The sequence below is a fragment of the Sciurus carolinensis genome, chromosome 6, assembly GCF_902686445.1.
Source record: "Sciurus carolinensis chromosome 6, mSciCar1.2, whole genome shotgun sequence".
In the NCBI taxonomy this organism is placed as follows: Eukaryota; Metazoa; Chordata; class Mammalia; order Rodentia; family Sciuridae; genus Sciurus; species Sciurus carolinensis.
Window position 1 is genome coordinate 100333534 of NC_062218.1, and position 26435 is coordinate 100359968.

Consider the following 26435-nt stretch of genomic DNA (forward strand, 5'->3'; position numbering starts at 1 on the left):
GTGAACTCAGAGTCCTAGCTCTCCATCTACTTTTTTGGGGAAAGAAGTATAGGATGAGGAGGACACAGAAGCTCATTAGATCATTAGAGGCACATTAGTTTGATGGTTCCCAGGAGGAGAAGCCAACATATCTGTATTCCTTTTAAATGAGAACAGTGCTTCAGACCTAAAAGAATTTTTAATTGGGATATAATTCACAGATAATAAAATTAACCCTTCAAAAGTGTATAATCTAGATGCTGGGTGTGGTGGTGCATGTCTATAATCCAGCTATTTGGATGATTGAGGCGGAAGGATCACAAATTTGAGGCCAGCATGGGTAAATTAAAAGAGACCTTTGTCTCAAAATAAGATCAAAAAGGGATGAGGGATGTGAGGGTGCATCTCAGTTATAGAGTGCTCACCTAGCAATACTTGGGTTCAATCCACGTACCACACATACATAAAAGGTGTACAATCCAGTGGTGTGTACCACATTCACAAAGTTATGCAACCATCACTGTTCTCTAATTTCACAATGTTTTTATCCCTCTTCAAAATGCCCATCAACAGTCACTTCCCATTGCCTTCTGTTTTAGCCCATGGCAACCACTAATCTACTTTCTGTCTCCATGAATTTGCCAATTCTGTACAGTTCATATAAATGGAAAAATACAATGTGGCCTTTTGTGTGACTTCTTTCACTTGGCATAATGTTTTTAAGATTCCATCCATGTTGAAGCATATATTAGTCAGCTTTTCATCACTGACAGAATACTTGAGAAAAACTTAAAGGAGGAAATATTTATTTTAGCTCACAGTTTCAGAAATTTCAGTCCATGGTTGGTTGGCTCCACTGCTTTGGGCCTGAGTCCAGGCAGAACACATGGCTGAAAGGAGCAGTGGCAGAGGAAAACTACTCACCTCATAGCAGGTGAGAAGCAGAGAGAGAACAACAGGCTGGAGACATGATACAGTCTCCAACAGAATGCCCCCAAGGACTCACTTCCTCTAAGTTCCACTCCCTACAGTTTCCATCACCTCCTAACAGTTCATTCAGGTATAAATCCATTAAGGGACTGATCCACCAATGAAGTTAGAGCCCTCATGATCCAATCACTTTCCCAAATCCCCACCTCTGAACAGTGCTGCATTGGGGACCAATCCTTTAACACATGAGGACATTCCAGATTCAAATCATAACACAGAGTATCAGTACTTTACTCCTTTTCTATTGCTAGATAGTATTCCACTGTATAGATATACCACATTTTGTTCATCCTTTCATTCATTGATGGAAATTTTGGGTTGTTTCCACTTTTTCATTCTTGTGAATTTGCTGCTATGAATGTTCATGTACAAATTTTTGTGGAAATATTTATTTTTCAGTTCTCTTTGATACATATCTAGAGGTAGAATTGCTGAGTTTCATTGTAACTCTATGCTTAATTTCTTGAGGACCTACCAAACTATTTTTTCAAAGTGGCTGCATCATTTTACATTCCAAATAGCAGTGTATGAAAATTCCAATTTCTCTACATCCTCATCAATTCCTGTTATTTTTATTACAACCATCTTTGTGGGTGTGAAGGGGTTCCTCATGATAATTATTGATGTTGAATATCTTTTCAGGTGTTTACTGGGGATTTACATAGCTTCATTAGAAAACAACCTAATCAGATCCTTTGTCCATTTTTCTATTGTTGAGTTACTAGAGTTCTTTAGATGTTTTAGATAACCAATTTTTATTAGATATATTATTTGCAAATATTCTCTATTCTGTGATTTGTCTTTTCACTTTCTTGATATTGTCCTTTTAAGAACAAAGTTTTTAATTTTTATAAATCCAATTTATCTTTTTTTTTTTCTTTTGTTGCTTGTGCTTTTTGTGTCATGTAAAAGAAACTACTGCCTGCTGTGCACAGTGACTCACACCTGATAGCCCAGCAAATTGGGAGGCCAAGGCACAAATTCAAGGACAACCTCAGAATTTAGCAAGTCTGTCTCAAAATAAAAAATGTGTTGGGAGTGTAGATCAGTGGTAGAGTACTTACCATAGTATGCACAAGGCCCTCTGGTCAATCCCCATCACTACAAAAATAAATAAATACACACGCACATACATACATACATACATACATAGGGCTAGGGATGTAGTTCAGTACTTAAAAAAAAAGAAAAAAAGAAAAGGAACATTTGCCTTATTCAAGTTCATAAAGATTTACTCCTACACTTTTTCTAAAGGTTTTATATGTTCTCACATTTAGATCTTTGATCCATTTTTAATTCTCATATTGTGGTGTGAGATAGGAAGTATATAATTTTAACTCCTGCTCATATGTAAATAATCATGTGACCTCTGTTAAGTTCTTGAATCTAAATCTCAATTTCCTCCTTTGTAAAGTGTGAATAGCAAATGATACCTAAATCAAAAGGTTAAGTGTAGAGAAAATGTACATAAAAAAAGTACAGTGCCTGACGTATCCAACTGCTTAATAAATGTGGTAGTTATTACTGTAATGAGCAATGAGTTAATGCTTCCATAGTGGAGGTGCTAGAAAGATGGGCAGCGCTTCTGAGCAGGTAGTTGGAGTGAGGTGGGAGGATTGCTTAGTCCACCTGGAGGAGCACATCTAGGATTGCCTCGGGACTCCGCCCCAGGTAGACCACTGACTGGAGTTCGTGACTGGGAATTGGTAAACATTCTAATTCACGACCCCCCAACCACAACTACTGAAAGGAGTCCCTGACCACGACACCCCCAGAACCTGCATTTATATCAAATTCTTTAGAAGCCCACTGAAGTTTGCCTGGCAGGGATGGTGGTGGGGGACGGTTGGCTCGCCTGCAGCGCCGCCTATGGCCTGAGGAGGGCGCACAGGAAACCGAGACGGTCCCGGAGGCTGCGCAGAACAGTCCCCACACCGGCTACCGCCCTGCCGTATCCGCCCCGCTCAGCTGACAGCTCTAAAAACGGAAGAGGCGGTGCGCTGGTTGAGCTGGGCGTCTCTAGGCCTGGCCGGCGAGTGGTGGTGCTGGGGCCCCGGGCAAGGGCGGAGAGCGGAACTATCGGGCCCGGCACGGCGGGGCGGCCGGAAGGTACGGAGGGGACCGCGCTCTAGCGCGCGAGGCAGAGACGGGCGGCCGGGACTGCTTGGCGGGCCCGAGGCTCCTAGACCCGGGACCGGGCGCCCTGGCCTGGCCCGGCCCGGCTCCCCCCGGTGCGCTAAGGAGGAAGAGGAAGGTCCAGGCCCTGCTCCTTCAGGACGCCCTGGGCTGGCCCCCTCCTCGCACGGCCGCACAGCGCGCTCTTTTTCTCGGCGCTGGGCAGATAGCCCGGTTTGGGCCTGCCCTGTGTAGTTGCTGAGTTGCACAAACAGCTCTGCATGCCGGGTGGCCAGCATGGAGACCGGCAGCGACGTGCTGAGCTCGGAGAGGGGCTGACCGCAGGGCTGGAGTCCGCACGGTGTGACCTGGAAGAATGAGTAGCATTTTAGGCTGTAGGGAAACCCGGCAGAGGAGGGGCTTCCCTCACTGCTGTAGCGGTTTCCGGTTTGCCACAACTAATACTAAACTTTGAATTATCTCTTGTCTGTTGGCGCCAGGGTTTATTCTTGTTCCCATGGTACAGATGAAGAAACCGGGTGTTGTGAATCCGGATTTAGTTCTCTATTAACTGTGTGACCTTGGGCCAGAAAGTGAATCTAAACTGTCATTTTGCTCTTTTGTGTAATGGATATAGTAATTCGTGTGGTTGTGAGACTCCAGCATCAGTTAATGCATTGAAAGGGCTTAGCACAATGCCTGACACTCGGTGAGAACTCGCTAATTGTTACTGTTCTTAGTGATATTGTGACGACTGACCCAACTTCCTGCTTCTAGTGAGATGTGGCAGAGTGGTCACTATGCCCCTGGATTCCCCAATTCCAGTCCACTGTGTTTCACCCCAATTCATTTATAACTTTCCAGTGTTGAATGCAAAGCACCACTAGAATGCTGGGAACAATACACAGATGAAAAAAGACTTGGTCCTCCCCCTTTACAGAGTAGTAGGAGAGGAAGTGCAAATTCATCAGCTACTGTAACATCAGGTGGGATGTGACAATGTCATAATGTCTGACTGGATTTTAAAGGAAGATATGATGTCTGTTTGAAAAGTACTGGGGACTTTTGAATTGAATGATGAGGGTATGGAATCAGTAGAAAATGGAGATTAGGGACCAAAATTTAGAGGTTGGGGGGCCCATTGGTAACTTCAGCAGCTGAAGTCCGGTGTGCTAGGTCATGAAGAACTATTGAAGCACTGCTTGAAGTACAGGTTTTCAGCCCTGATTGAACATGGAATCATCTGGAGAGCCTGGAAAACTAGAGGCCTGATTGAATTGTTCTTGGGTGTAGCCTGGGTTTGGGGATTTTCAAAAGTAGCTCCTTAGGAGAATGTAATGAGCAGATAAGATGGAGAACAGTAACCTAAAACTATAAATTCATCTTTCATATCATCTGCAAATATTTTAATGGAAAGAAACAAAAAGCTTAATCGTCTTATCACCACATGTCATCACCTGGTAAAATAATTGAAGCTTTTAAAAAGTAATGCAAAAGGATCTAATATAATGTATCATAGGTGCTCAATAAATGAAAATAGAGTCTGAATATTATTCTTGGCTTATTTGGAAGTCACACATCTGAGAATCAGCTTTTTGTTTTTCATACTGGGGATTGAGCCCAGGGGGGCCTAAACCACTGAGCTACATCCCCAGCTCTTTTTATATTTAGAGACAGGGTCTCATTAAGTTGCTTAGGGCCTCACTAAGTTACTGAGGCTGGCTTTGAACTTGTGATCCTCCTGCCTCAGCCTCCTGCATTGCTGGAATTATAGGTTTGTGCCACTGCGCCTGAGAATCTGGTTTTAAAATTATGGTTTCATATAGTATTTTTCATATAATTTCAGGGTACTCATTGGATTCTCCATAACCCATCTATGGAATACACTTCCCTTTTTATGGACCCTAGTTTAGAAGTCTGTCTCTAAAGAGTCAGAATAAAACTTAAAAGTGTGTGTATGTATATGTGCTCTTGTTTTAAATATCCTGCCATCAACATTGACCTAACCTTGAATGTCACTGCCAAGGTTAATTCATGTATAGGAGAGAGGAAAAACTAGAGGGGGATGGAGAATGAAAGGAATAGGAGAAGCATAAGAGGAAGGAGAAAAAATAAATAAATTTAGGAAGATGTTTGTTATGAGGCATGTTATCTTGTCCTCTCCTATGACCTTGTGTTCCTCTCTGTGCTAAATGCAGTGAGATAAGAAGACCTCGGTCATTGCTGCAGAACATGCAATTGTCCCTTTAACCACCTGACTCAGTCTGTTGTGGGAGAGTAATATGTAGCTGTAGATTAGGATTGGCCATATGTTAGGATGTGTTTGACATAAGTAGTGATAATGAAAATTCAGAATTTAAATTTGGACAGGGTCCTAACACCATCTTTCATATTTCTTTTCTGCAGATGGCAGTATTTCTATAGTATATCTAATATGAGTCCCACATCTTGGCCTCTTACCCAGCTTCAGCAGTCTCAGCTCCACTGGCTGGAGAATAAATGGGATTTGCACAAATTCCAAACAGAACTGAAACACAGACTGCAGTGTTAATATCATTTTCTTCTGATTGTTATTAACAGGTACTAACTGACCTCAAATAGAACATGTCACTGTGCCTTAGATAAGGGATGCAGTTTAAACAGAGCCATTAGCATTTACTGGAGAAAATGCATAACTTGAAAATGGAATAATTTTACATGGATTTTTAAAAAATTTTTGGTGTCACCTTTTTGTTTCATAGTGTTGGGATCAAACCCAGGGCCTTCATGTAGGCTAGGGCAAATGCTTTTTATCACTGAGCTATATCCCTGCTGGTTTTTTTTTTTTTTTTTTTTCTTTTCGTACTGGGAATTGAACCCAGAGCCTCTATGATTGTTACATCACCAGCTGTAATGTCAACTTTTGTTTTGTTTTGGTTTTTTTGCGGTGCTGGGGATCCAACCCAGGGCCTTGTGCTTGCAAGTCAAGCACTCTACCGACTGAGCTATCTTCCCAGCCCTGTAATGTCAACTTTTATAATGTGTAAAACCATGTCCTAACTTTTCACTTTTGTACATATCAATGAAAAAAGTTTGCAGTTGAGAGGGAACAATTGCAATTACATCCAACATTTTAAATTGACAGAATGGTAATATTTTTGTTTTTATTAAAGTAATTTTAATAGATTTTCATTGCTTATTTCTCCCACTTAAATTATCTGGAATTTAGTATTCTTTCAAAAATCTATTGTTTTGCTCCTTACTCAGTTTTCTAACTTTATTATATAGTATCTGTGCCTGTAACATCATCTAGAACACTGTTTTCTCATTTGGGAGCAATTTTACTTCCCATCTGGAGATATTTTTGAGTGTCACAACTTGGAGGGAGGCACTATTGGCATTTAGTGGGCACAAGCCAGGGGATGCTGTTAAAAATTCTACAATGCACATTACAGTCTCCCCATGACAGAAGTTTAAGATACATATCACATATTCTTTTAAGTCTTTTTGTGAACAAGGTACTTTGCTAGGTTCAGTGGATAAGTCAAAGTAATTTGTACTTTGTCCTTTATTTTTTTGCAGTTCTGAGGATTGAACTCAGGCCCTTGTTCATGCTGGGCTAAAATTCTACCACTATACTATAATAGTTAGCTGTATCCTCAGCCTAATTTGTTCTTTTTAAATTTTTTTTAAATTGTGCTTTTTTTCCCCTGAATCAGTCATAATACCTAACTGATAGTGTCAGCAACTAGAAGCATCACAAGCACCCTTTTTGAAAAAGATTATTATTGCAAAGCTAGTAGAATGCTAGATATGGCTGTCATTTTTAGTTTAGCAGAAAAGTGAGAATATTGATTAATCCTTTGCAGTTATTTGAGGAAATTTTGTTTTATGTACCATTAAACTTTCCCCAACTCTGTACAATTTCTATTCTTAACTGATTTGAACGATTATCTTCAATTCTTCAGAACATTAAATGTCGTCAGAAGACCGAGAAGCTCAGGAGGATGAATTGCTGGCCCTGGCGAGTATTTATGATGGAGATGAATTTAGAAAAGCAGAATCTGTCCAAGGTGGAGAAACCAGGATCTATTTGGATTTGCCACAAAATTTCAAGATATTTGTGAGCGGTTAGTTAATAATATTCTCTTCACAGATTTTTCTAAATAAAGATTACTCTCAATTTCTTAGTGTACTCTCAACTATTTGTCATTTTGTGTTTCTAGGCATTAGTAATAGATGGTAGTAGTACAGATTTAATGCATGTTTCTATTTAAAAAGAAAGATAGAATGGGGGATAAGCAGTTTGCAATTTCATTCTGCCTTTTGACCACTGAATTGAGGGATTATCCTGCATATTTCATGCATCCTGTCTTCTAACTAGCAGTTTACCAGCTGTGAGTCATTGCTAGTTTAATAGGGATAATCATAGAGAATATGAAATAATGTATATATGTAAAACATTTGGAAAGCCTTAAAGTACCATAGTGGTTGTTGATACTATTTCGTTTCCAGAATCATTTCAGCTGTCATAAACAGGTGACACATCCTGTTACTTTGTGTCTGTTTGCTTCAGAAAAGACAAAACTGCTGCTTGTGATACAAACACAGAAAGACCTTGAGGTACACTTTCTCAAAATGTTTCTACTATCGAGACATTGAATAAAGAACAAGTGATCATTTAAATGAAACTTTGGTTGTGAGAGTGTTGTGTGCTGTAACAAGTCCCCAAGCCTGAGATCATTGTGCTGGCATAAACATTCCCAACTGTGATTCATGGGTAGTTGGCACATCCTGGTCTAAGAAAGTCATGGTTGTTTGATAAAAATAAACATCTTTTTCTTTGGATTATATCTTTAATCATTTACTGTAAACCAAACCAAAACACAACTTATTATTAAAGTTAGGAAGTGTACTGAGAAGTGTTACGTAACAATATGTTGTATGTCTTCATTATACATTTCATGGTGCTTAGTAGATTTCTTGAGGGCTTAGAAGATTTTTTTTTAAAAGTGGTGGCTATGAAGTTAAAATTAGGGAATAGAAAGTGCTTTTGGGGAGGGTTTTTATTCCCTCAACTAAAGCATTAGTCTTTCTTGAGCACTGCTCAACAGTAATGGACACTCAAGTGTTGACCAACTGATCCTTTCTAATCTTTGTTTTTGGTTCAGGCAATTCAAATGAGTGTCTCCAGAATAGTGGCTTTGAATACACCATTTGCTTTCTGCCTCCACTTGTGCTGAACTTTGAACTGCCACCAGATTATCCATCCTCCTCCCCACCTTCATTCACACTTAGTGGCAAATGGCTGTCACCAACTCAGGTAGACCCAAAACTTAATTTCTCCTATCCATTTTAGAAACTTACAAAATCATCTTTAATTGAAGACTACTTTGATGATCTTGAATTCAGTGCATGAAGAACAAATGGCTTTGATTTTGTAATTTTTTCCCCCTTGTCTTCATGAATCTTAATGTTAATGAATTGAAAATGTTTGGTGTTTTAAAAAGGAATGGCAGTAACTGAAGTGATAAATCATGAATTGCAATGGTAATAAGTTTTAATTATATTGTTTCTTGTCTTACTATTTTTTCAATTTAATCTGTATTGTAATGGAGACTATGAGGTCCTCATTTTTCTAAGATTTTTTTTTCTTGGTTTTTGATCCATTCATTAAATGAAAGATGTAATTTGGACTGAAAATTGAGATAATGTAGCTATAATTAGCAAATTTCTTGAGTAAATAAGTGATTTTCTTCCTAAAATTCTATATGTTAATAAGTAATTATTGATGGTATCACTTAGATGTAAATGTACACAAATAGAAATGTGTATAGTTCTTGTAGAGATCTCATTAAAGTTTGAAACCTTTTGTTGAGAGCCTTCATTCCCTCTGGATTATATATCCTTTTCTAGTAACAACCTCAACTCTTTTTTTAATTACACATATTTTTGGGTTACATTGTGATATTTCAACAAATGTAAGCAGTGTGTATTAATTAAATCAGGTAATTAGCATTTCCTTCTCTTTATCATTTATGTTTGAAGCCTTGATGCACCTCTTCAATCTCAACTCTTGATAGACACGTAAATAACTTGAAGCTAATATAAAGTATTCTAGGACATAATAGATCCATAAGAGCTACTTTTCTAGAGCCAGAATGAAGATTGATAGACTGTTAAGACAAAACCTGTTAAGAGTTGCTGACCTCAAGGAATAACTCCTTAGTTCTTAATTCCTCCACCCACCAATCTGATCTTTTTAGATGAAAGTGCTTTTGCAAAATTGAGATTACGGTTTTTAAAAAATTAACTCTAAAAAAGATAATACATGTAGAATAAAAAGGAATATTACTTTACATTGTAGTATTTGTACCAGAGCCAATAAATGTTAAGACAGCTGAGTATTTGCCCAGGAAGATCAAGACTATTTGACATTTAGATCACTAATAGTTGACCGCATTATTTAGATATTTATATTCTCATTTCTCCAGAGAGCTCTTGATATTTGCCATTCATGCATTTACACATGCACACACATGACAAACCCAGATAGATTAACCATATAGTTGTATTTTCAGATTCTAGCATGCTTAATGCTGACCTGTCAGGGACTGTAGGGGAAGAGGATTGTTCATTTTTTTTTGTTTTGTTTTGCAGGTAAAATTACAGTATGATTCTTTATCAATTAATTTCTTATGATAATTGACATTTTAATTGGCCCCTTAGATTCCTTCTTGGTTGAATTCTTATTTTTTGCTGCACCCTGACTCCATGGCATTGTGAATTTTACCTGTGATAATGAAGTTGACACATGGACCTGTTATTCATTGAATCGGGGTGTGTAGATAGGATTCAAAAAGTGGATTTAGTTTTCTAGTACTTTCCATTATTCTTCCTGCAGTATAAATACACATGGTCTTTCTCTTGCTCTTTTCCACTCTCTTCCCCTTTCCTCTTCACATTCCACTCATCCCTGCTGCATATTTTGAGAAGAGATGGAAGAGAAAAAAGGATGGCCAAAGAGTGGTTTCCTTATTGGACTTGGTGACTCACACAGCATAGAGCTTCCCTTTTAAGTATTTATTACATTTTACAGATGTTAGTACATCTCTCAAGAGCATGAATGATAGCATAAGCATCCTAAGCAAATGTGAAATATTATTAGTTGTCCAATCTTATCAATAAGTATATAAGATTATACCTGTAAAGGATTTAGTCAGTAGCACTGTGCAGAGCAAGGAACAGAAAATGTAGTCCTTTTTTGACTTGTTTAAATTTATAACATTTGTTTGCCATCTGGAAGGCTTATTTTTGGGTGTTTACCTAAAAAAGGAAAAGCAGCTTATAATTCCTGAGCTCTACTTACAAATATTTTACATTTCTAATGGAAAAATCCTCTTGTATTTGCCTTTCAAATTGAACAGATCACTTTTAAAGAGGAAAAGTCAAAATAGTTTAACTTTTTGGTTGCTTAGTTTAGAAAGCATAAACTTACTCTTTGGCAGCTAAACCATACTGAGGGCTTGTAATTATGTCCTATAATTAATCAGGGTCTAATGTAAGCCCAGATTGCTTAATTAAAAGTAACTTGTAAATCTAAAAAACAAGACTCTGAGGTTGAAGTCTGCTAGCGATTCCTTTAGATGAGTAGACTTTTTTTTTTTTTTTTTGAGTAGACTTTTTGATAGGACTTAATGTTAGAATAAACTTTAAAACTTGGGTGGTATTTTTATTTTTTAAATTTAAATTTATTCTCTATCTGACATATAAAACCATAAAAATTGACTATTTGTGGGGTATGTGATACTTTAATGTATGCATTAGGTATTTATACATTACATACACATATGTTATATAAGTGTTAGTTGGGATAAACGTCTACCTTCTCAAATATTTATCATTTATGGTGAAAATATTCAACATCCTTTCTTTTTCTTCTAGCTTATTGAAATATATAATACACTATTGTTATCTGCATTCATCTTAGGAGCAAAAAGTTCTATGTAACTGTAACTCTACCTCTTGGTTAACCTTTCCCCATTCCTCCTTCCCCCTTTTTCTCCCCAGCCTCTGGTAACAACCATTCTACTCTCAACTTCTATGAGATTAACTTTTTTGTTTTCCAGATATGATCAAGATCATGTAGTACTTGTCTTTCTGTGCCTGGCTTATTCCATTGGTCTCCAATTACATGGCTGGAGATCCTTTTATGCCTGAATAGTATTTTGTTATGTATATGTACTACATTTTCGTTATGCATTCATCCACGGATGAACATTTAGTCTACTTTTGGTTATGGTGAATAATGCTGTATAAATATGGGAGTGAAAATGTTTCTTTGACATGCTGATTTTATTTTCTTTGGATATATACCCAGTAGTGGGATTGCTGAATCATTTTATAATTCCGTGTTTAATTTTTTGAGAAACCTCCATACTGTTTTCTATATTGGCTGTTCTAGTTTACATTTTCACCAACAGTACACAAAGTTTCACTTTTCTGTAAGTTCTTGTCACCACTTGTTTTTTTGATTACAGCCATTCTTGCTGGAATGAGGTGATATCTCATTGTGATTTTGGTTTGCACTTCCATTGATTAGTCATGTGCATTTTTAATTGTACCTTGTTGGCCATTTGTTTTTCTTCTTTTGAAAAAATATCTTAGGTCTATTCCTCCATGCTCCTCCACTGGCCTTTTTGCAGTGCTGGGGATTGAAACCCATGGCCTTGTCCATGCTAAGTAAACACTACATCACAGAGCTGTACCCCTAGTCCCTTATTGTCCAGATTATTTAAATAAAGCTATTTGGTGGGTTTTTTGTTTGTTTTTGCTATTGAGGTTTTGGAGTTTCTTATGTATTCTGGAGCAACCCCTTGTCAGATGTATACAGTATAAATACTTTCTCCTATAATTATAGGTTGTTTCCTTACTTTGATGATCATTTACTTTGCTGTACAAGAGCTTTTTAGTTTGATATAATCCCATTTGTCTATTTTTGCTTTTGTTTCCTAAGCTTTTAGGGTCTTGTCTGAAAAGGCCCTGCCTACTTCAGTGTTCTGAAGCATTTCCCCTATGTTTTCTTTAATAGTTTTGTTGTTTCAGGTGTTACTTTTATGTTTTTAGTCCATTTTGAGTTGATTTTTTTATCTGGTGAGAAAGAGGGGTCTAATTTTATTCTTCTTCATGAGGATATTCAAGTTTACCATCACCATTTATTGAAAAGATTGTCCTTTCTTGAATGATTTCGTTTGTTTTGTAGTGCTAGGGATCAGACCGAGGGTCTCAGGCAATGTAGGCAAGTCCTCTACCACTGAGCCATGTCCCCAGTCCTGGATGATATTTTTAAACTGTTCTTTTTCTAATTATTATTCCAGAGTACCTACAGGGCTAGGATTCCCAAAGGAAAAGAAATAGGTTGTTTTAGAACTAGATCTCTTTCTTCTGCATAAAGGTATAATACTTAAACCAAAAGCAAAGAACAGAAAAAAAGTCTTTCATTTCAGCTCTTAAATGTAAATCTTTTATATCGTGGAATTTTGCCATTTCTCCTGTTTTCCTGGTACTTCTAACTTAGGACTTGGTGTTCTGTTCTGGCTCATGTTGCTGAATAGTTTAAGAAGTGCTTCAATTAGAATGTTGATACAGTTCTGTAGCACAGTTTATCATAGCAATAAATTGTGTTAGGAAGTGTGAGGGCCTAACTTACAAGTTAAAAAGATTCCAAGAGAGATCAAAGAGTTGGTAGTAACTTCCTCTTGCCAAACTCAACAGCATCTTCATGTGCTTTCTCCTAGCTCTCTGCTCTCTGCAAGCACTTAGACAACCTGTGGGAAGAGCACCGAGGCAGTGTGGTCCTATTTGCCTGGATGCAGTTTCTTAAGGAAGACACCCTAGCATACCTGAACATTGTCTCTCCTTTTGAGCTCAAGATGGGCTCTCAGAAAAAAGTGCAGAGAAGGACGGCTCAGGCCTCTTCCAACACAGAGCTAGAGTTTGGAGGAGCTACTGGATCTGACGTAGACCAAGAGGAAGTCGTGGACGAAAGAGCTGTACAGGATGTGGAATCATTGTCAAGTCTGATCCAGGAAATCTTGGACTTTGATCAAGCTCAGCAGATGAAATGCTTTAATAGTAAATTGTTCCTGTGCAATATTTGTTTCTGTGAGAAGTTGGGTAGTGAATGCATGTACTTCTTGGAATGTAGGCATGTGTACTGCAAAGCCTGTCTGAAGGACTACTTTGAAATCCAGATCAAAGATGGCCAAGTTCAATGCCTCAATTGCCCAGAACCAAAGTGCTCTTCAGTGGCCACTCCTGGTCAGGTAACTTAACTTAGCTAGTGGTTGCCTTCTAATTATCTTTCACAAAAGGAGACATTTTCTCGGGAACTTCCTTGATACAGCATATGGAGCAATCTAAGGCCTTGTAACCAGCCCACAAGTTGTTTCACTGTATCAGAATGCTATAGTCCAGCCAGGAACAGTGTCACACACCAGCAACTCAGCAAGTTCAAGGCCAACCTCAGCAACTTATACCCTGTCTCAAAAGTTTTTAAAAAATGGTGTGGATGTGGGGATGGAATTCAGTGTTAAAGCACCCCTGGGTTCAATCCCCATTATTGGTGTGGGGGAAGACTGTTAATCTGCCATTTAAGCAAATGTAAATGCTACCTTTGTTGGCCTTGGAATGGGCAGTCTTAGACAAGAAGTGTTAAAGGAATTAGGAAATAATTCCGGTGGTTTACTTTGAGTATCTTCTAGGATTCCATCAACTTGGAATCATTAGCCTTTTTTATTGGGGTGAGATTGGAATCTGAAGGGGATGTCCCTTGGAATGGTTAACTGAATTATTCACAGACTTCAGGATAAATACAGCCTACTTGTTTTTATTTTGTTTGTTTTTAAAATAAATTTTTAAGGCATAAATTTATTTATAATAAATGATACCCATTTAAATTGTACAGTTTGATTAGTTTTGACAAATGTTTAGATCCATGCTACCACCATTCAGTCAAGATAGAAACCATTGCCATACTTGGTTTGATTTTGAAGTAGGGTAGAGGTTTCATTTTCTGTACCCATCTAATTTATACCAGCATTCTAAGAATCTCCTTGGGATCAGAACTGGTTAAGGAATTATCAAACCTATGGTGTTTTATATTTTCCTTCAGGTCAAAGAGCTAGTGGAAGCAGAGTTATTTGCCCGTTATGACCGCCTTCTCCTCCAGTCCACCTTGGACCTGATGGCAGATGTTGTGTACTGTCCACGTCCATGCTGCCAGCTTCCTGTGATGCAGGAGCCTGGCTGTACCATGGGCATCTGCTCCAGCTGCAATTTTGCCTTCTGCACCTTATGTAGGTTGACCTATCATGGGGTCTCTCCATGTAAGGTAACTGCAGGTATGTTGTAACTATGTGAATCCAAACCCCTTATCTTCTACTCATTTTCCACCAAAGCTTTATGATTTCAATTCTTATATTTAGATGTATTCATCCAATATATCTTTATATGTCAGTTACTGTACTGGGCTCTGGGCATATAGTAGTGACCAGAAGAGAGAACATTTCTGCCCTCATGGAATTTGTATTCTTATGGGGACAACAGGCAAACAAAATAAACGATATTAGATAGTGGTAAGTGATAAGGGCAAAAAAAGAAAGCAGAGGCAGGATATGAAATGTTTTGAGGGGGAAGGGATGTGGGGTTTTAGTTAGGCAAACCAGGGGGCCTCACTGGCAGAATGGTTTAAGTAAAGACTTGAAAGAAGTAAGGAAAGCCATACAGATAAGGGAGGAGCATTCCAGTTAAAGGAATGGTAAGATAATTTCTTCCTATGAATGTGGAATAGGGTAGATCCCAGATGACAAGTACTGAACGTTTAAGCTGCTGCTCTTTTTTTTTGATGGTATGTATGTCTGATCAGTCATCAAATGCTTTCTTGTTGAGCCTAGGAAAGCCTCATAATCTCCCTTCAGACACTTCAGAAAGTCACCCTCTGTTGGAGTGGGCACAGGAGGTGAAACTTATTTGCCATTTCTGATCTAGATAAAGTTTAGGAAATCAGGCCTTTGTCAACTTAACTGGTCTTTTGGTGGTTTTTCTCAGATTAACAGGGGCGATAATAGTTACTTCATAGGGTTATTCAAGGGCTGGGGAGATAGCTCAGCTGGTAGAGTGCTTGGCTCGCAAACACAAGGCCCTGAGTTCGATCCCCAGTACCGCAAAAAAAAAAAAAAAAAAAGAAAACATAGGGTTATTCAAAAGATGAAGAGAACTAATACAATGCCACTTGAAGTTGTTGTTACTTGTTATATGAATGTATGACAAAGTAAACATAGAAATTGAGAAGGTTAGAAACTTTTATAGCAATTTATTTTATGTCAGTCAAATCTAATAAAAATTTAGTCTCATGTTTGTCTTTTTCTAATAATTCATTTGACTATATTTTGCAAAAGTATTGATTTGTGAAAGATGGAGGGGGGATCTGGTGCCTCACCATAGAAAATTTGAGCAAAAGTGGACTAATAATGGAAAATGCAAAAATGATTAACCATTAATGCTATTATTATAGTCACCAGTTGGTAATATGAATGTCATTATTTCCAAGAAATTACTCTAAAAGGAGACAGAAGAAAATTCCAGTTGCATAGGGCAGAGTTAATAGAGGGTAAGAGCAGATTATATTTCAAGTTATATTAAAGTATAATATAAACCTTTACTTCTGTAACATAATTTTTAAGAGGCTGTAGTACTTTTCAGGTTTCTCGACATTTGGAGAAGAAACTGAAGATAGGGTTGTTACTCAGCAAAATTGGGAAACCTCTATTAAAAAGTGTGTGTTTACATAAAACTTATCATCATATATGAAATACTAATGATTTTATGATTTTGAGAATATTAAAGAAATATCCCTTGTCTTTAAGATGTGTAGGAACACAAATTCTTTGTATTATTAGGAAAAAAGTACAGTATTAAAAAGATCTCTACTCACTTGCCTAGCATGCAGGAGGTCCTGGGTTTGATCCCCAGCACACCACACACATGTATACATATAAAATCTCTGCTACATTGAAGTAGAAATGATAGAGTCATGGAAATGTACAACACAGCAAGAATTTACAGATGAAGAACTGGTCATGGTGGTGCACATTTGTAATTCCAACTACTTGGGAGGCTGAGGCAGGAGGATTGCAAATTTGAAGCCAGCTTGAGCAATTGAGACCCTGTCTCAAAATAAAATTGTTAAAAAGGGCGGAGGATGTAGCTCAGTGCTTGCCTAGCATGCTGTAGGACCTGGGTTCAATTACTAGTAACTGCATGTGCGTGCATACACACACACACCAAAAAAAAAAAAAAAAAAAAGACGAAGAAGAAAGAAAGAAAGAAAACAATTTACAGGTGAAGGGAAAAAGTAGATAGAATTCTGCCCAGAAGATGTCCATTACTTAAAAGGGAGAGAGACCTCTGAACAGTATGAGGAAAGTAGACTAATAAAATAGCTAGAACATTGTTGGGAGAGGTCTTTGTGTTGAAAAATTAAGGAAATAGAATTGTGAATAAAAACTTTTTGTTTGCAGGTAGAGCTTTTGCAAATGGTTGCCTATTCCATTTACGTTAAACAGTAGAGCAATAGAAGCCAGGTAAAAGGTTTCAAAGGAAAAGTTGACAGGAAGAACTTCACAGCACCTGTAACAAAGGATAGTGCAGGGTGAGGGTGGTAAATTTCATTCACTGATTATTTTATATACAGAATGAACAGTTTGATCTTGGACCTTCAACTAAAGGTGCCTTGTGTATTTGGTAAACCTTGTTCATTATCAAACAGTGAATGATGCTGACTTAGTGGGAAATCAATATCTGTTTCAATCTTTTTATGTTTTAGATGAGTCAATCTTTCACTGTATGCATAAACATACCAACATTAAGAAATCAGAATCAGGCTGGGGATGTAGCTCAGTGGTAGAGTGCTTGCCTGGCATACATGAGGTCCTGGATTTAATCCCCAGCATGGCACTAAAAAAAAAAAAGAAAAAGAAAAAGAAAAAAGAAATCGGAGTCAAAGGAAGGAAATAACCATTTGCCATGTTAGCAAGTTCATCTCTTCTAGGTGGGGGATTCCCTTTCCCTCCTTTGTCATTTGTGCTGTGTTATTTTTACCTAGTTATAACATAAATGTCCTTGTTTTCGGGATTCTGTTTTCGCATTCTAATTATAAGTCTTGAGTAATTGAATATTGTGTCATTAAATGGCTCTTCCACAGTTATTTTCTTAGAAATTTAATTTGCCATTGTTTTATGGATCTCCATGCATATGACTTTTCTTTGTATTCCTTCTGATAAAGTCCTTGGAATAGCATTATTGAGTAGTCAAAGGTTATGGCCATTTAAAGAGAGTTTTAGCATTGCCAAGTAATATAAAAGTTAATTTTCTATTTCACTTTTTAGAGAAATTAGTAGATTTACGAAATGAGTACCTGCAAGCAGATGAAGCTAATAAAAGATTTTTGGAACAGAGGTATGGTAAGAGGGTGATTCAGAAGGCCCTGGAAGAAATGGAAAGTAAAGAGTGGCTGGAAAAGAACTCAAAGAGTTGCCCTTGTTGTGGGACTCCCATACAGGTGAATGTTCTGTGTCAGACTTGGAGGCAAACAGACTTGAAAACATGTCATCATTACCTTAAGTTAAGAAGCTTAATAGTCAATTTTATGAGTTAGTAAAAAAATGCAATTTGGTATTTATTAAGCCTTCTTATTTAGAAAATACAAATTTGATGTTAATATTTTTATTGACTGTGTTTACTTTATTATTTATGCAGTGCTGGGATTAAACCTAAGCACTAAGCAAGTGCTCTCCCACTGGGCTACATTCCCAGCCCTATTTTTTATTTATTTTGAGACAGGGTACTGCTAAGTTGCTTAGGCTGACCTCTAACTTGCAATCCTCCTGCCTCAGATTCCCCAGTAACTGGGATTACAGGAATGCACTTTCACTCCCAGTTTGTTATTGACCTTAAATGTATGTGGACTTCTCTTTTCACAGTGCTTTCATGTAAAGACAATTGTTCTCACGGTATATACACCTCAAAATTGGATGGGTTATGCTTTAGTCTATTTTCTCTTGCTAATTTACCATAGATTGGATAAGTTACAAAGAAAAGAGTTTATTTTGGCTCATTGTTCTGGTCCAACGTTGAGGGACCTTACTAGTAAAGTCCTGAGACAGTTACAGAACATCACATAGCAAGAGATAGGGAGTTTGTGTGATTCCTCTAGTATCTCATTTGTATAAATCCATCAGTTTCTAATCACAGAGTCTTCACCCTGATGACTTTAATCCGGATCTTCTCCCAAAAGTCCATCTCTAAACACCGTAGTCAGATTAAGTTTCTACAATAGGAATTAAACTCTAACATGAGTTTTGGAGGGTACAAACCTTATTTGCACTGTAGCAAGTTAGAGGAGAACATACTAGAGTTATAATCTGCTACCTCTGATTTTTAAAAAAATCATATCTAGGTATGGTGCACATACCTGTAATCCCAGCTATTCAGGAGTCTAAGGCAGGAGGATCACAAGTTTGAGGTCAGCCTTAGCAACTTAGTGAGACCCTGTCTCAAAATGAAAAAATAAAAAAGCCAGGGATGTAGCTCAGTGGTGGAGGGCCCCTGGGTTCAATCCTCAGTACTACCAGAAACAAAAAAATCATAGTCTGACCCAGGCACACTAGCAACTGCCCATAACCTCAGCTACTTGAGGCTGAGGCAGGAAGAGTGCAAGTTTGAGGCCAGCCTGGGCAGTGTAGCATTACCCTGTCTCAAAATGAGATAAAGGACTGGGGATATAATGCAGTGGTAGAGCAATCTCTGTAATCCCAACAGCTAGAGACCCTGAGGCAGGAGGATCACAAGTTCAAAGCCAGCCTTAGCAACTTAGCAAGACCCTGTTTCAAAATAAAAAGGGGATTTGACTCAGTGGTTAAGCACCCCTGGGTTCAATCTCTGGTATCTAAAAAATAAAAACACAAAAATATCAGTGACAGAGCACTTGCTTAGCATGTGTGCAGCCCTTGGTTCAATCCCTAGTACAGGGGGGAAGAAAGTCATATCTTCTCAAAACTATCCAGGAAAGCAGCATACCTACTTAACAAGTATATACTTAGGAAGGGGAGACATTTTTTTCTAATCTGAGTCAAATAATTAGAAAAATCTATTGTTTCTTGCCAAAATTTTAATTTTTTTTTTTTTTTTTTTTTTTTTTTTTTTTTTTTTGCGGTGCTGGGGATCAAACCCAGGGCCTTGTGCTCCAAGCACTCTACTGACTGAGCTATCTCCCCAGCCCTTAATATGTTTTAAAATAAAAAATATATATCAGACCAATCCTTTATATCTGAACTGAACTTAGTGATGATTCTTCAGTTAATATTGGCATTATATAGTCTCCAGGTAATATATATATATATATATATATATATAAAATATGGAGCTGGGGTTGTAGCTCCGTGGGAGAGTGCTTGCCTGGCATGTGCGACGCACTGGGTTTGATTCTTAGCACCACATACAAATAAGTAAAATAAAGGTCCATAGATAACTAAAAAATATTAATATATATTATATTAATATATACATTTATATATATTAAAAACTAAAAAATATTAATATATATATTCTCTGGTTAATACTGGCATTATATATTAAGGAAATTGGCATTATATCTGATCCCCTCTGATATGCCTTAGCTCTGGGATAGGTTGGAGGACTTGATATCAAATATTTACTTAGATTTAGGTAAAAATTAAATACTTAAACATTTAATCCAAAGATTTTAATGTTATCTAACTACATATATAGTGATATATATGGTTATATGTAACTACATATGTAGTCATATTTGGTTTGTATCTACTGTTTATTAGAAAAGCTGTGTGAGGCACTGGGTTTGATTCTCAGCACCACATATAAATAAATAAATGGGCTGGGGTTGTGGCTCACTTTAGAGCACTTGCCTAGCATGTGTGAGGCACTGGGTTCAATTCTCAGTACCACATAAAAATAAATAAATAAAGGTATAATGTTCATCTACAGCTAAAACTATTTTTTTAAAAAAGATTCATTGACAACTAAAAAAAAATTAAAAAAAAAGATTTTGCTAAGTCTCTGTTAGAACACCTACTAAATATTTTCTATATTTTACTTGTAATGCAAAAAAATGAACATTAAATAGTTGTAAGTGTGTTACCTATGTATTTCAATACTGAATGAGAAAAGGGAGAAAACTAGAATTTTATATGGAATCTTTTTGGTACTTGTTTTTCACTTTTGCTTTTACAGCCTTGATAATGTTCTTTTTATCCTTCCCACCAGAAGTTAGATGGATGTAACAAGATGACGTGTACGGGCTGTATGCAGTATTTCTGTTGGATTTGCATGGGTTCTCTCTCTAGAGCAAACCCTTACAAACATTTTACTGATCCTGATTCCCCATGTTTTAACAGGTATGTATATTCAGAATCCATAGACTTAGCAGTAATTTTTGGTACCTGATTTGCAGACTACAAATCCCATGTTTTACTTATGTACTTGGACTTAGAGAATTCTACTACATGTTTTTCAAAATGTTTATATTATTTCTTGAAAGTGAGTTTTATAATGAGCATATACACTGTCTGAAAATATTTTACTTTTTATCCTCTCAATTTTTATTTGTTTGTTCGTTTGGTACTTGGGATTGAACCCAGGGCCTTGTGCATACTAGGCAAGCACTGTGTTACTAAACTATACCACCCAGTCATTTTTACTTTATTTCAAGATAGGATAAATTGCTGAGGTGGCCTTGAACTTCTTATCCTCCTGCCTCAGCCTGCCAAGTAGCTGGAATTACAGGCATGCACCACCACACGTAGCTTAAAGAACTATTCTTATTAACTTTAAGCTGCTTGTTCAGAGTAACCCGGATGTCAGCCCTCCTCTATGAAGTGATTAAAGAAGAAGAAAAGATATACAAAGATATTATTAGAACAGTACAGAAAGTATTTTTGAGAGGGGAAAGACAGATTACATTCGGTTTTATTGAAGTGCATAAATATGTACCTTATTTTATGCTTCCAGGTTGTTCCATGCTGTGGATGTTAATGGAGATATTTGGGAAGATGAGATTGAAGACTAGTTAACTCTTCATGCTCATAATATGGAAGTGGAGTGGTTTGCCCCAATCTTGTCAAGTATACAAAGTAACTTTGCAGGATATTTAGGGTACCATGTATTTATAGAAGATAAGGAAGAGCAAGGTTTATATTTTCATTTGGTACTACTGATTATGGCACCTTCCTACATTTTTTTCACGTAACATAAATTGATAAAATTATAAGCCAAAGGTTCGGAAAATGAAAATTACAAAATATTAAATATTATAATGTGCCCAAAGCTCTTTTTAACTAAAAAGTAAATATTTATTTTCTCCCCCAAGCTTTAGTTAAGGAGAAGGGTCAAGAATTAAACTTATAGACCTATCTCCAAGAAGCATCCTTCTGAGACATTCTTTTGGAGCCCCCTCAGTACTCCTTACTGCTGGGTGGGTAGAAGCCTTGTTAGAATCCTACTGAGAGCCTGATCCCAATCAGTCCATATTACTCACGTTCCTTCCAACTGAAGTTTTTGCTAAGTGCTCTTTGGAGGGAGCCTTCTACTCTATAACTGACTGGATGGCCCAATATTATTTTGATCTATTGCTTTTCAGAATTTAGAAATTTATAATAATTTTAAAAAATATTTTTCAGTACCACAAACACTGCGGGTGACTTGATATTTATGAGTGATATATACAGTTCGCTGATTTTGAGCCAAATCTATAACGTAATTATACTGACCTGGGAGAATTTCAGCCCTATTCCACTTTCCTGGGCAGTAAAGCTTATTCACCTTTTTGTTCTACATTTTCTCCTTTTACCCTCCCTCTGCCTTCTGTTGCAAGGACAGTTTCAATATTAATTTCAGCAGCACACGTTTTCCTCTGCAGGAACAAGAAAAAGCCTAATATATTCTCAAGCTGAACAAGCTGTGTGTCCTTTAGTTGTCTGGTTTTTGAACCTCTACACATTACCGTAGTGCCAGCACTAACCTGAGTTCTTTTTAAAGGTCTTCTTTAATGAGCTATGGGAATTTGGCTTTTTTGCAACAGCAATGTTTTGGGTGATTATTTTGGCTTGATACTTGGATTCCTATTTCTGGATTTTGTTGACTTTTTGGAAAATCACTTTTCTTTATGGTTTGGTGAGTGGCTTAGCAAATTAAGTTTGTTTTTTTTTTTTTTTTAAAGAGGATAGAAGAATTCAGTTGCAGCTTGTGAACATGTTATTTCTTCTACTTTGTCATTGAAAATTGAGGAATCACTTTTAACTGTTTTAGGTGTGTGTGTTCAAAAAGTCAGCAAGTGTGTTTCTGGATTGTCAATGAGGATGCTTAATCTTAAAAATAAAAATAGTTTTAAAAAATCATCTTGTAATTAGAACAGAGTTGCTGCTGTTTGTTTTATCACCAAGGCAACTGATCACATTTTAAAAATATTATAACTTTTAACTTTTTTGGTGCTTGGGATTGCACTCAGGGCCCCAAGCATGCTTAGCATGCACTTTGCCCCTGAGCTACACCTGTACACATAGAACATATTCTTACCTGGGCTTGTGACTGAGCCTAGGTTTCAAGGCTCATATTTTGTTTAAACAACTGTGTTTCATGGACTTTCATTTAGCACATTTTATATGAGAACTGAAGTTAAAGAATAAGTTGGTGATAAGAAATGGAAATTGAAAAATGATTATTTGGTGCATACCTGAGAAAAGTGATTAAATAATTTGGATTTTTTTAGTAGTAGCCACTCAGAAGTTCTAGTTCATGAGCTAGTTGATATTTGCTAAAGATCATTTTATTTTAAGCTGTTGTATATTGATGACATCATAGAAGTAGGAAGGAAGCCTTTATGGTCCTGTTTTGTGAAAGAAATGGAAGGATTTTTTTCTGTTTATGATTTTTAAAAATCTAACATAGTCTAAACAAGTCTCAAAGACTTATTTATTTATGTGTTTTTTTTCTTTCTTAGATACAAAATCTTTATCCCTTAATTTTAAAAAAATCATAGGGCTTGTAAAGCCTTATTTTTTCCCCATATTTTTGAGGTATAGTTGTAAGCTGATTTTGAGATGTTATAGTTTTGGTAGAGTATTTTTGTTTCTGAGTAAAATGAAAGATTTTATCCCTTAATTTTATCCCTTAATTTTAAAAAAATCATAGGGCTTGTAAAGCCTTATTTTTTCCCCATATTTTTGAGGTATAGTTGTAAGCTGATTTTGAGATGTTATAGTTTTGGTAGAGTATTTTTGTTTCTGAGTAAAATGAAAGATTTGGGTAACTCCCTGAATACCGTGTAAAACAACTGAATTTGGGGAAAGTTGCCATGTCAAGAAAGTATATGATAGGATAAAGAGTTTTGTACCTAAGGACTGAATATGAAGGCCTTATTTTACAAGTGGGGCTGAGAATTGTCATAAATTGACATGAACCTTATGGGTCTCTTTGGTAGGAGTTTGAAGAGGCCATGTCTTTTGATTTTATATGAAAGGTTTGTGGGTCTAGAGTGAAGAAATGAAAAGAAGTTTCCAAATAACTTTTTTCCTTAAGTCAAAATAGAAGGTCTGAATTTTTAAACTTGTGATGGAACAAAGGGCCTATCTTTTTCAATTGAGGTACATCTTGTTTTACAAATTTTTTTAAAAGAAACTTTTAGAATAGTTTTACATTTATGAAAAACTGCAAAGATAGCACAGAGTTCCCATATATCTGTATATTTCCCATTAATACTTAACATTAGTATGGTGCATTTGTCACATTAATGAACCAATATTGATACATTATTATTAATCAGAGTTCATATTTTATTCAGATTTCCTTAGTTTTTCTTTCATGTCCATTTCCTGTTTCAGGATTCCATCCAGAATACCACATTATTACATATAGTCATCATGTCACAGTTGTCCCATCTATTTTTATTGTTAGTGCTATATAAACATCCATTATATCTTAAAACACCTAGATTGACCAGGAGCTGAAAAACTTTTCTTGAAGAGTAGTTGGTCACCTAGTCCTAGCAGATATGACAAATCAATTGTGGTCCTGGGAATTGAACCCAGGGCCTTGTGCTTATAAGGTACGCATTCTACCAACTGAGCTATAGCCCCAGCCCTGAAATTCTTTTTGATCAAAGTCTTTAAATCAGCTATTCCTCAGGATACTTCATTGGCTATATATGCAGTTTTAGGCTTACTTGGATGGTTGTTATCCTGCTCAGCTTCATGGGGAGAAAAAAAAAATTAAACAATGGACAAGTTGATCAGACTATCCTTCAGATCAGCTAGGCACACATGGCTTTGCACTGAGAGGACTAGCCTGCTGTCTCTGCTAAATCCTGAAGAGTGGAGTGCTTTTCTTCCTGTCTAGAGATGTGACAAACAGAGAAAAGACTTGGAAATGATCTTTCCAGACCTGTAGCATGGTCAGTAAGGTCATTTTTTTAGTAGTAGAGGCTCTAGTTTACATTATAAATCATTTAATATACCTGCTATTAATTTTTCTGTCAAGAATAGTGAGTTAATCAGATAAGAATCTTGAGGTAGTTCATATGGTTTCATTTTTGACTGGAATTTGGATCTCCCACCAAATATTAACTTTGTTATAAGTATCACCAACAGGTGGCAGCAGTTCCCCTGTTATAAAAAGAGTGGCCCTAGTAGACTTGGGGGGCAAGACTCCAGTCCTGATATTCTGGGAGGCTGAGCTAGTAGGATCACTTGAGTCCAGCAATTCAGGATCAACTTAGAAAAAATTGTGAGACTCAATCTCAAAAAACAAACATGAAAAACAGAGTGGCCGGTTAAGCTAGGAAGAGTATTTTGTTAACAGAAGCAGATTTAATTTCTGGGATTTTATTTTTCCTCATTGTGTTTCATCATAGTGTCTTTTATACCTTGGTAGACAGAATGAGACAATATCAGAAAGGCAGGAAGACAGTATTACCAAAAATTTTTAGGCCAATTGAAAGTGTACTTGATCCATAGTTGATATCTTATGCAATTGTTTGACAAGGGCAAAGTATTATACCTGACAGGTACACATATCTCAGCTACTAATGGAAGGTAATTGAGTTATTTATCAACCTCCTAAGTAAGACCAAAGAATTATAACAAATACGGTATGCACTGATAATGGTTAAAAAGACAGTTTGTTCCCTAAACTTTGGCTGAATAAAAATAATTGGCTAGCAGACCAGGCTGAGGTTTTGTGGTCAGAGACTGGCTCCTGGAACTTTAGGGTTGTTCTTCACAAGTGTTATGGTGATTACTTGACTTTCAGCACCTGTAGTCTAGACTTTGTACGATTACTCAGGTAGCCTGAAGATTCATCACTCTAAGTATTCCCATATTTCTCTGAACCAGAGGATGCTTTGGAGAAGATTGTGCACATTGAAAACTTTTGTGAGATTCTGATACTGAAGCAGCCACATACAGTCAGCACAGTTATTTTTTTATCTTGCTTAGATTGTTATATCCCTTCTGTTATAAAAACAACCCAAAGAAGGAAAAAATAAACTTATACAACATAAAATTTTAAAGCAATTATGTATCTTACTCTCAATCCATTCCACTTTTTGCAACCTATTATACTTCCTTGAATAATTCTTACATTTAACAAGTAATGAGGGCTGGTGATATAGCTCAGTTGGTAGAGTGCTTGCCTCACATGCACAAGGCCCTAGGTTCAATCCCCAGCACCACAAAACAAACAAACAAAAAAACAAATAATGAGCAACTTGTAATGGGCCTGTTTTTCTAGGTACTGAGAATGTAGCAATGAATAAAATGGTCATACTATCCCTGCCCTTGTGAACTTAAATTTTGGTGGATAGAGACAGACAGTAAGCAATATAGGTCACCAAAAGATAAGTGTCATGGAGAGAAGTCAGGGAGGAGATGGGGAGGCAGGGCAATGCTGGAATTTTAAAGAGGGGAGAAGGCTTCTTTAAGATAGCATGTAAACAAAGGCTTGGCAGTGTGGGTGTGATCCTTTTAGCTGCTTGGGAAGAAAAAAATCCAGGCAGAGACAGCCAGGGCAAATGCCCTTGGGACCGGACACATTAGAAGGTTCTAAGAGGAATATGGTAGCCAGTAAGGCTAAAACAATCTGAGGAAGGGAGAACAGTAAGAGATGGGATGTGACTGGGTAGTACCACAGACAATTCCAGGGCTAGTGTGAACTTTGGCTTCTACTCTGAGATAAGGAGTCTTTAGAAGACTTTGCACAGAGGAGTGATAGGGTCTGAGTTTTAG

The 26435-nt window shown here is 37.0% G+C and overlaps 1 protein-coding gene across 8 annotated transcripts; it reads left to right on the top strand.

Annotated features, from left to right (window-relative positions):
- Positions 1-2939: 2939 nt before the first annotated feature.
- Rnf14 (ring finger protein 14) lies at positions 2940-23066 on the top strand. Of its 8 annotated transcripts, none has more exons than XM_047556261.1 (9): positions 2944-3078; positions 5491-5664; positions 7032-7193; positions 8235-8386; positions 12861-13388; positions 14237-14465; positions 17511-17683; positions 20425-20555; positions 21169-23064. In XM_047556261.1, exons 3-9 carry the CDS (start codon positions 7040-7042, stop codon positions 21224-21226), a joined length of 1425 nt encoding a protein of 474 aa, XP_047412217.1. In that variant the 5' UTR covers positions 2944-3078; positions 5491-5664; positions 7032-7039; the 3' UTR covers positions 21227-23064. The 8 variants fall into 8 exon arrangements, with proteins under 8 accessions (XP_047412221.1, XP_047412217.1, XP_047412224.1 ...); XM_047556263.1 differs by lacking the exon at positions 2944-3078 and adding an exon at positions 3116-3445; XM_047556262.1 differs by lacking the exon at positions 2944-3078 and adding an exon at positions 3463-3793.
- The last annotated feature ends 3369 nt before the right edge of the window (positions 23067-26435 follow it).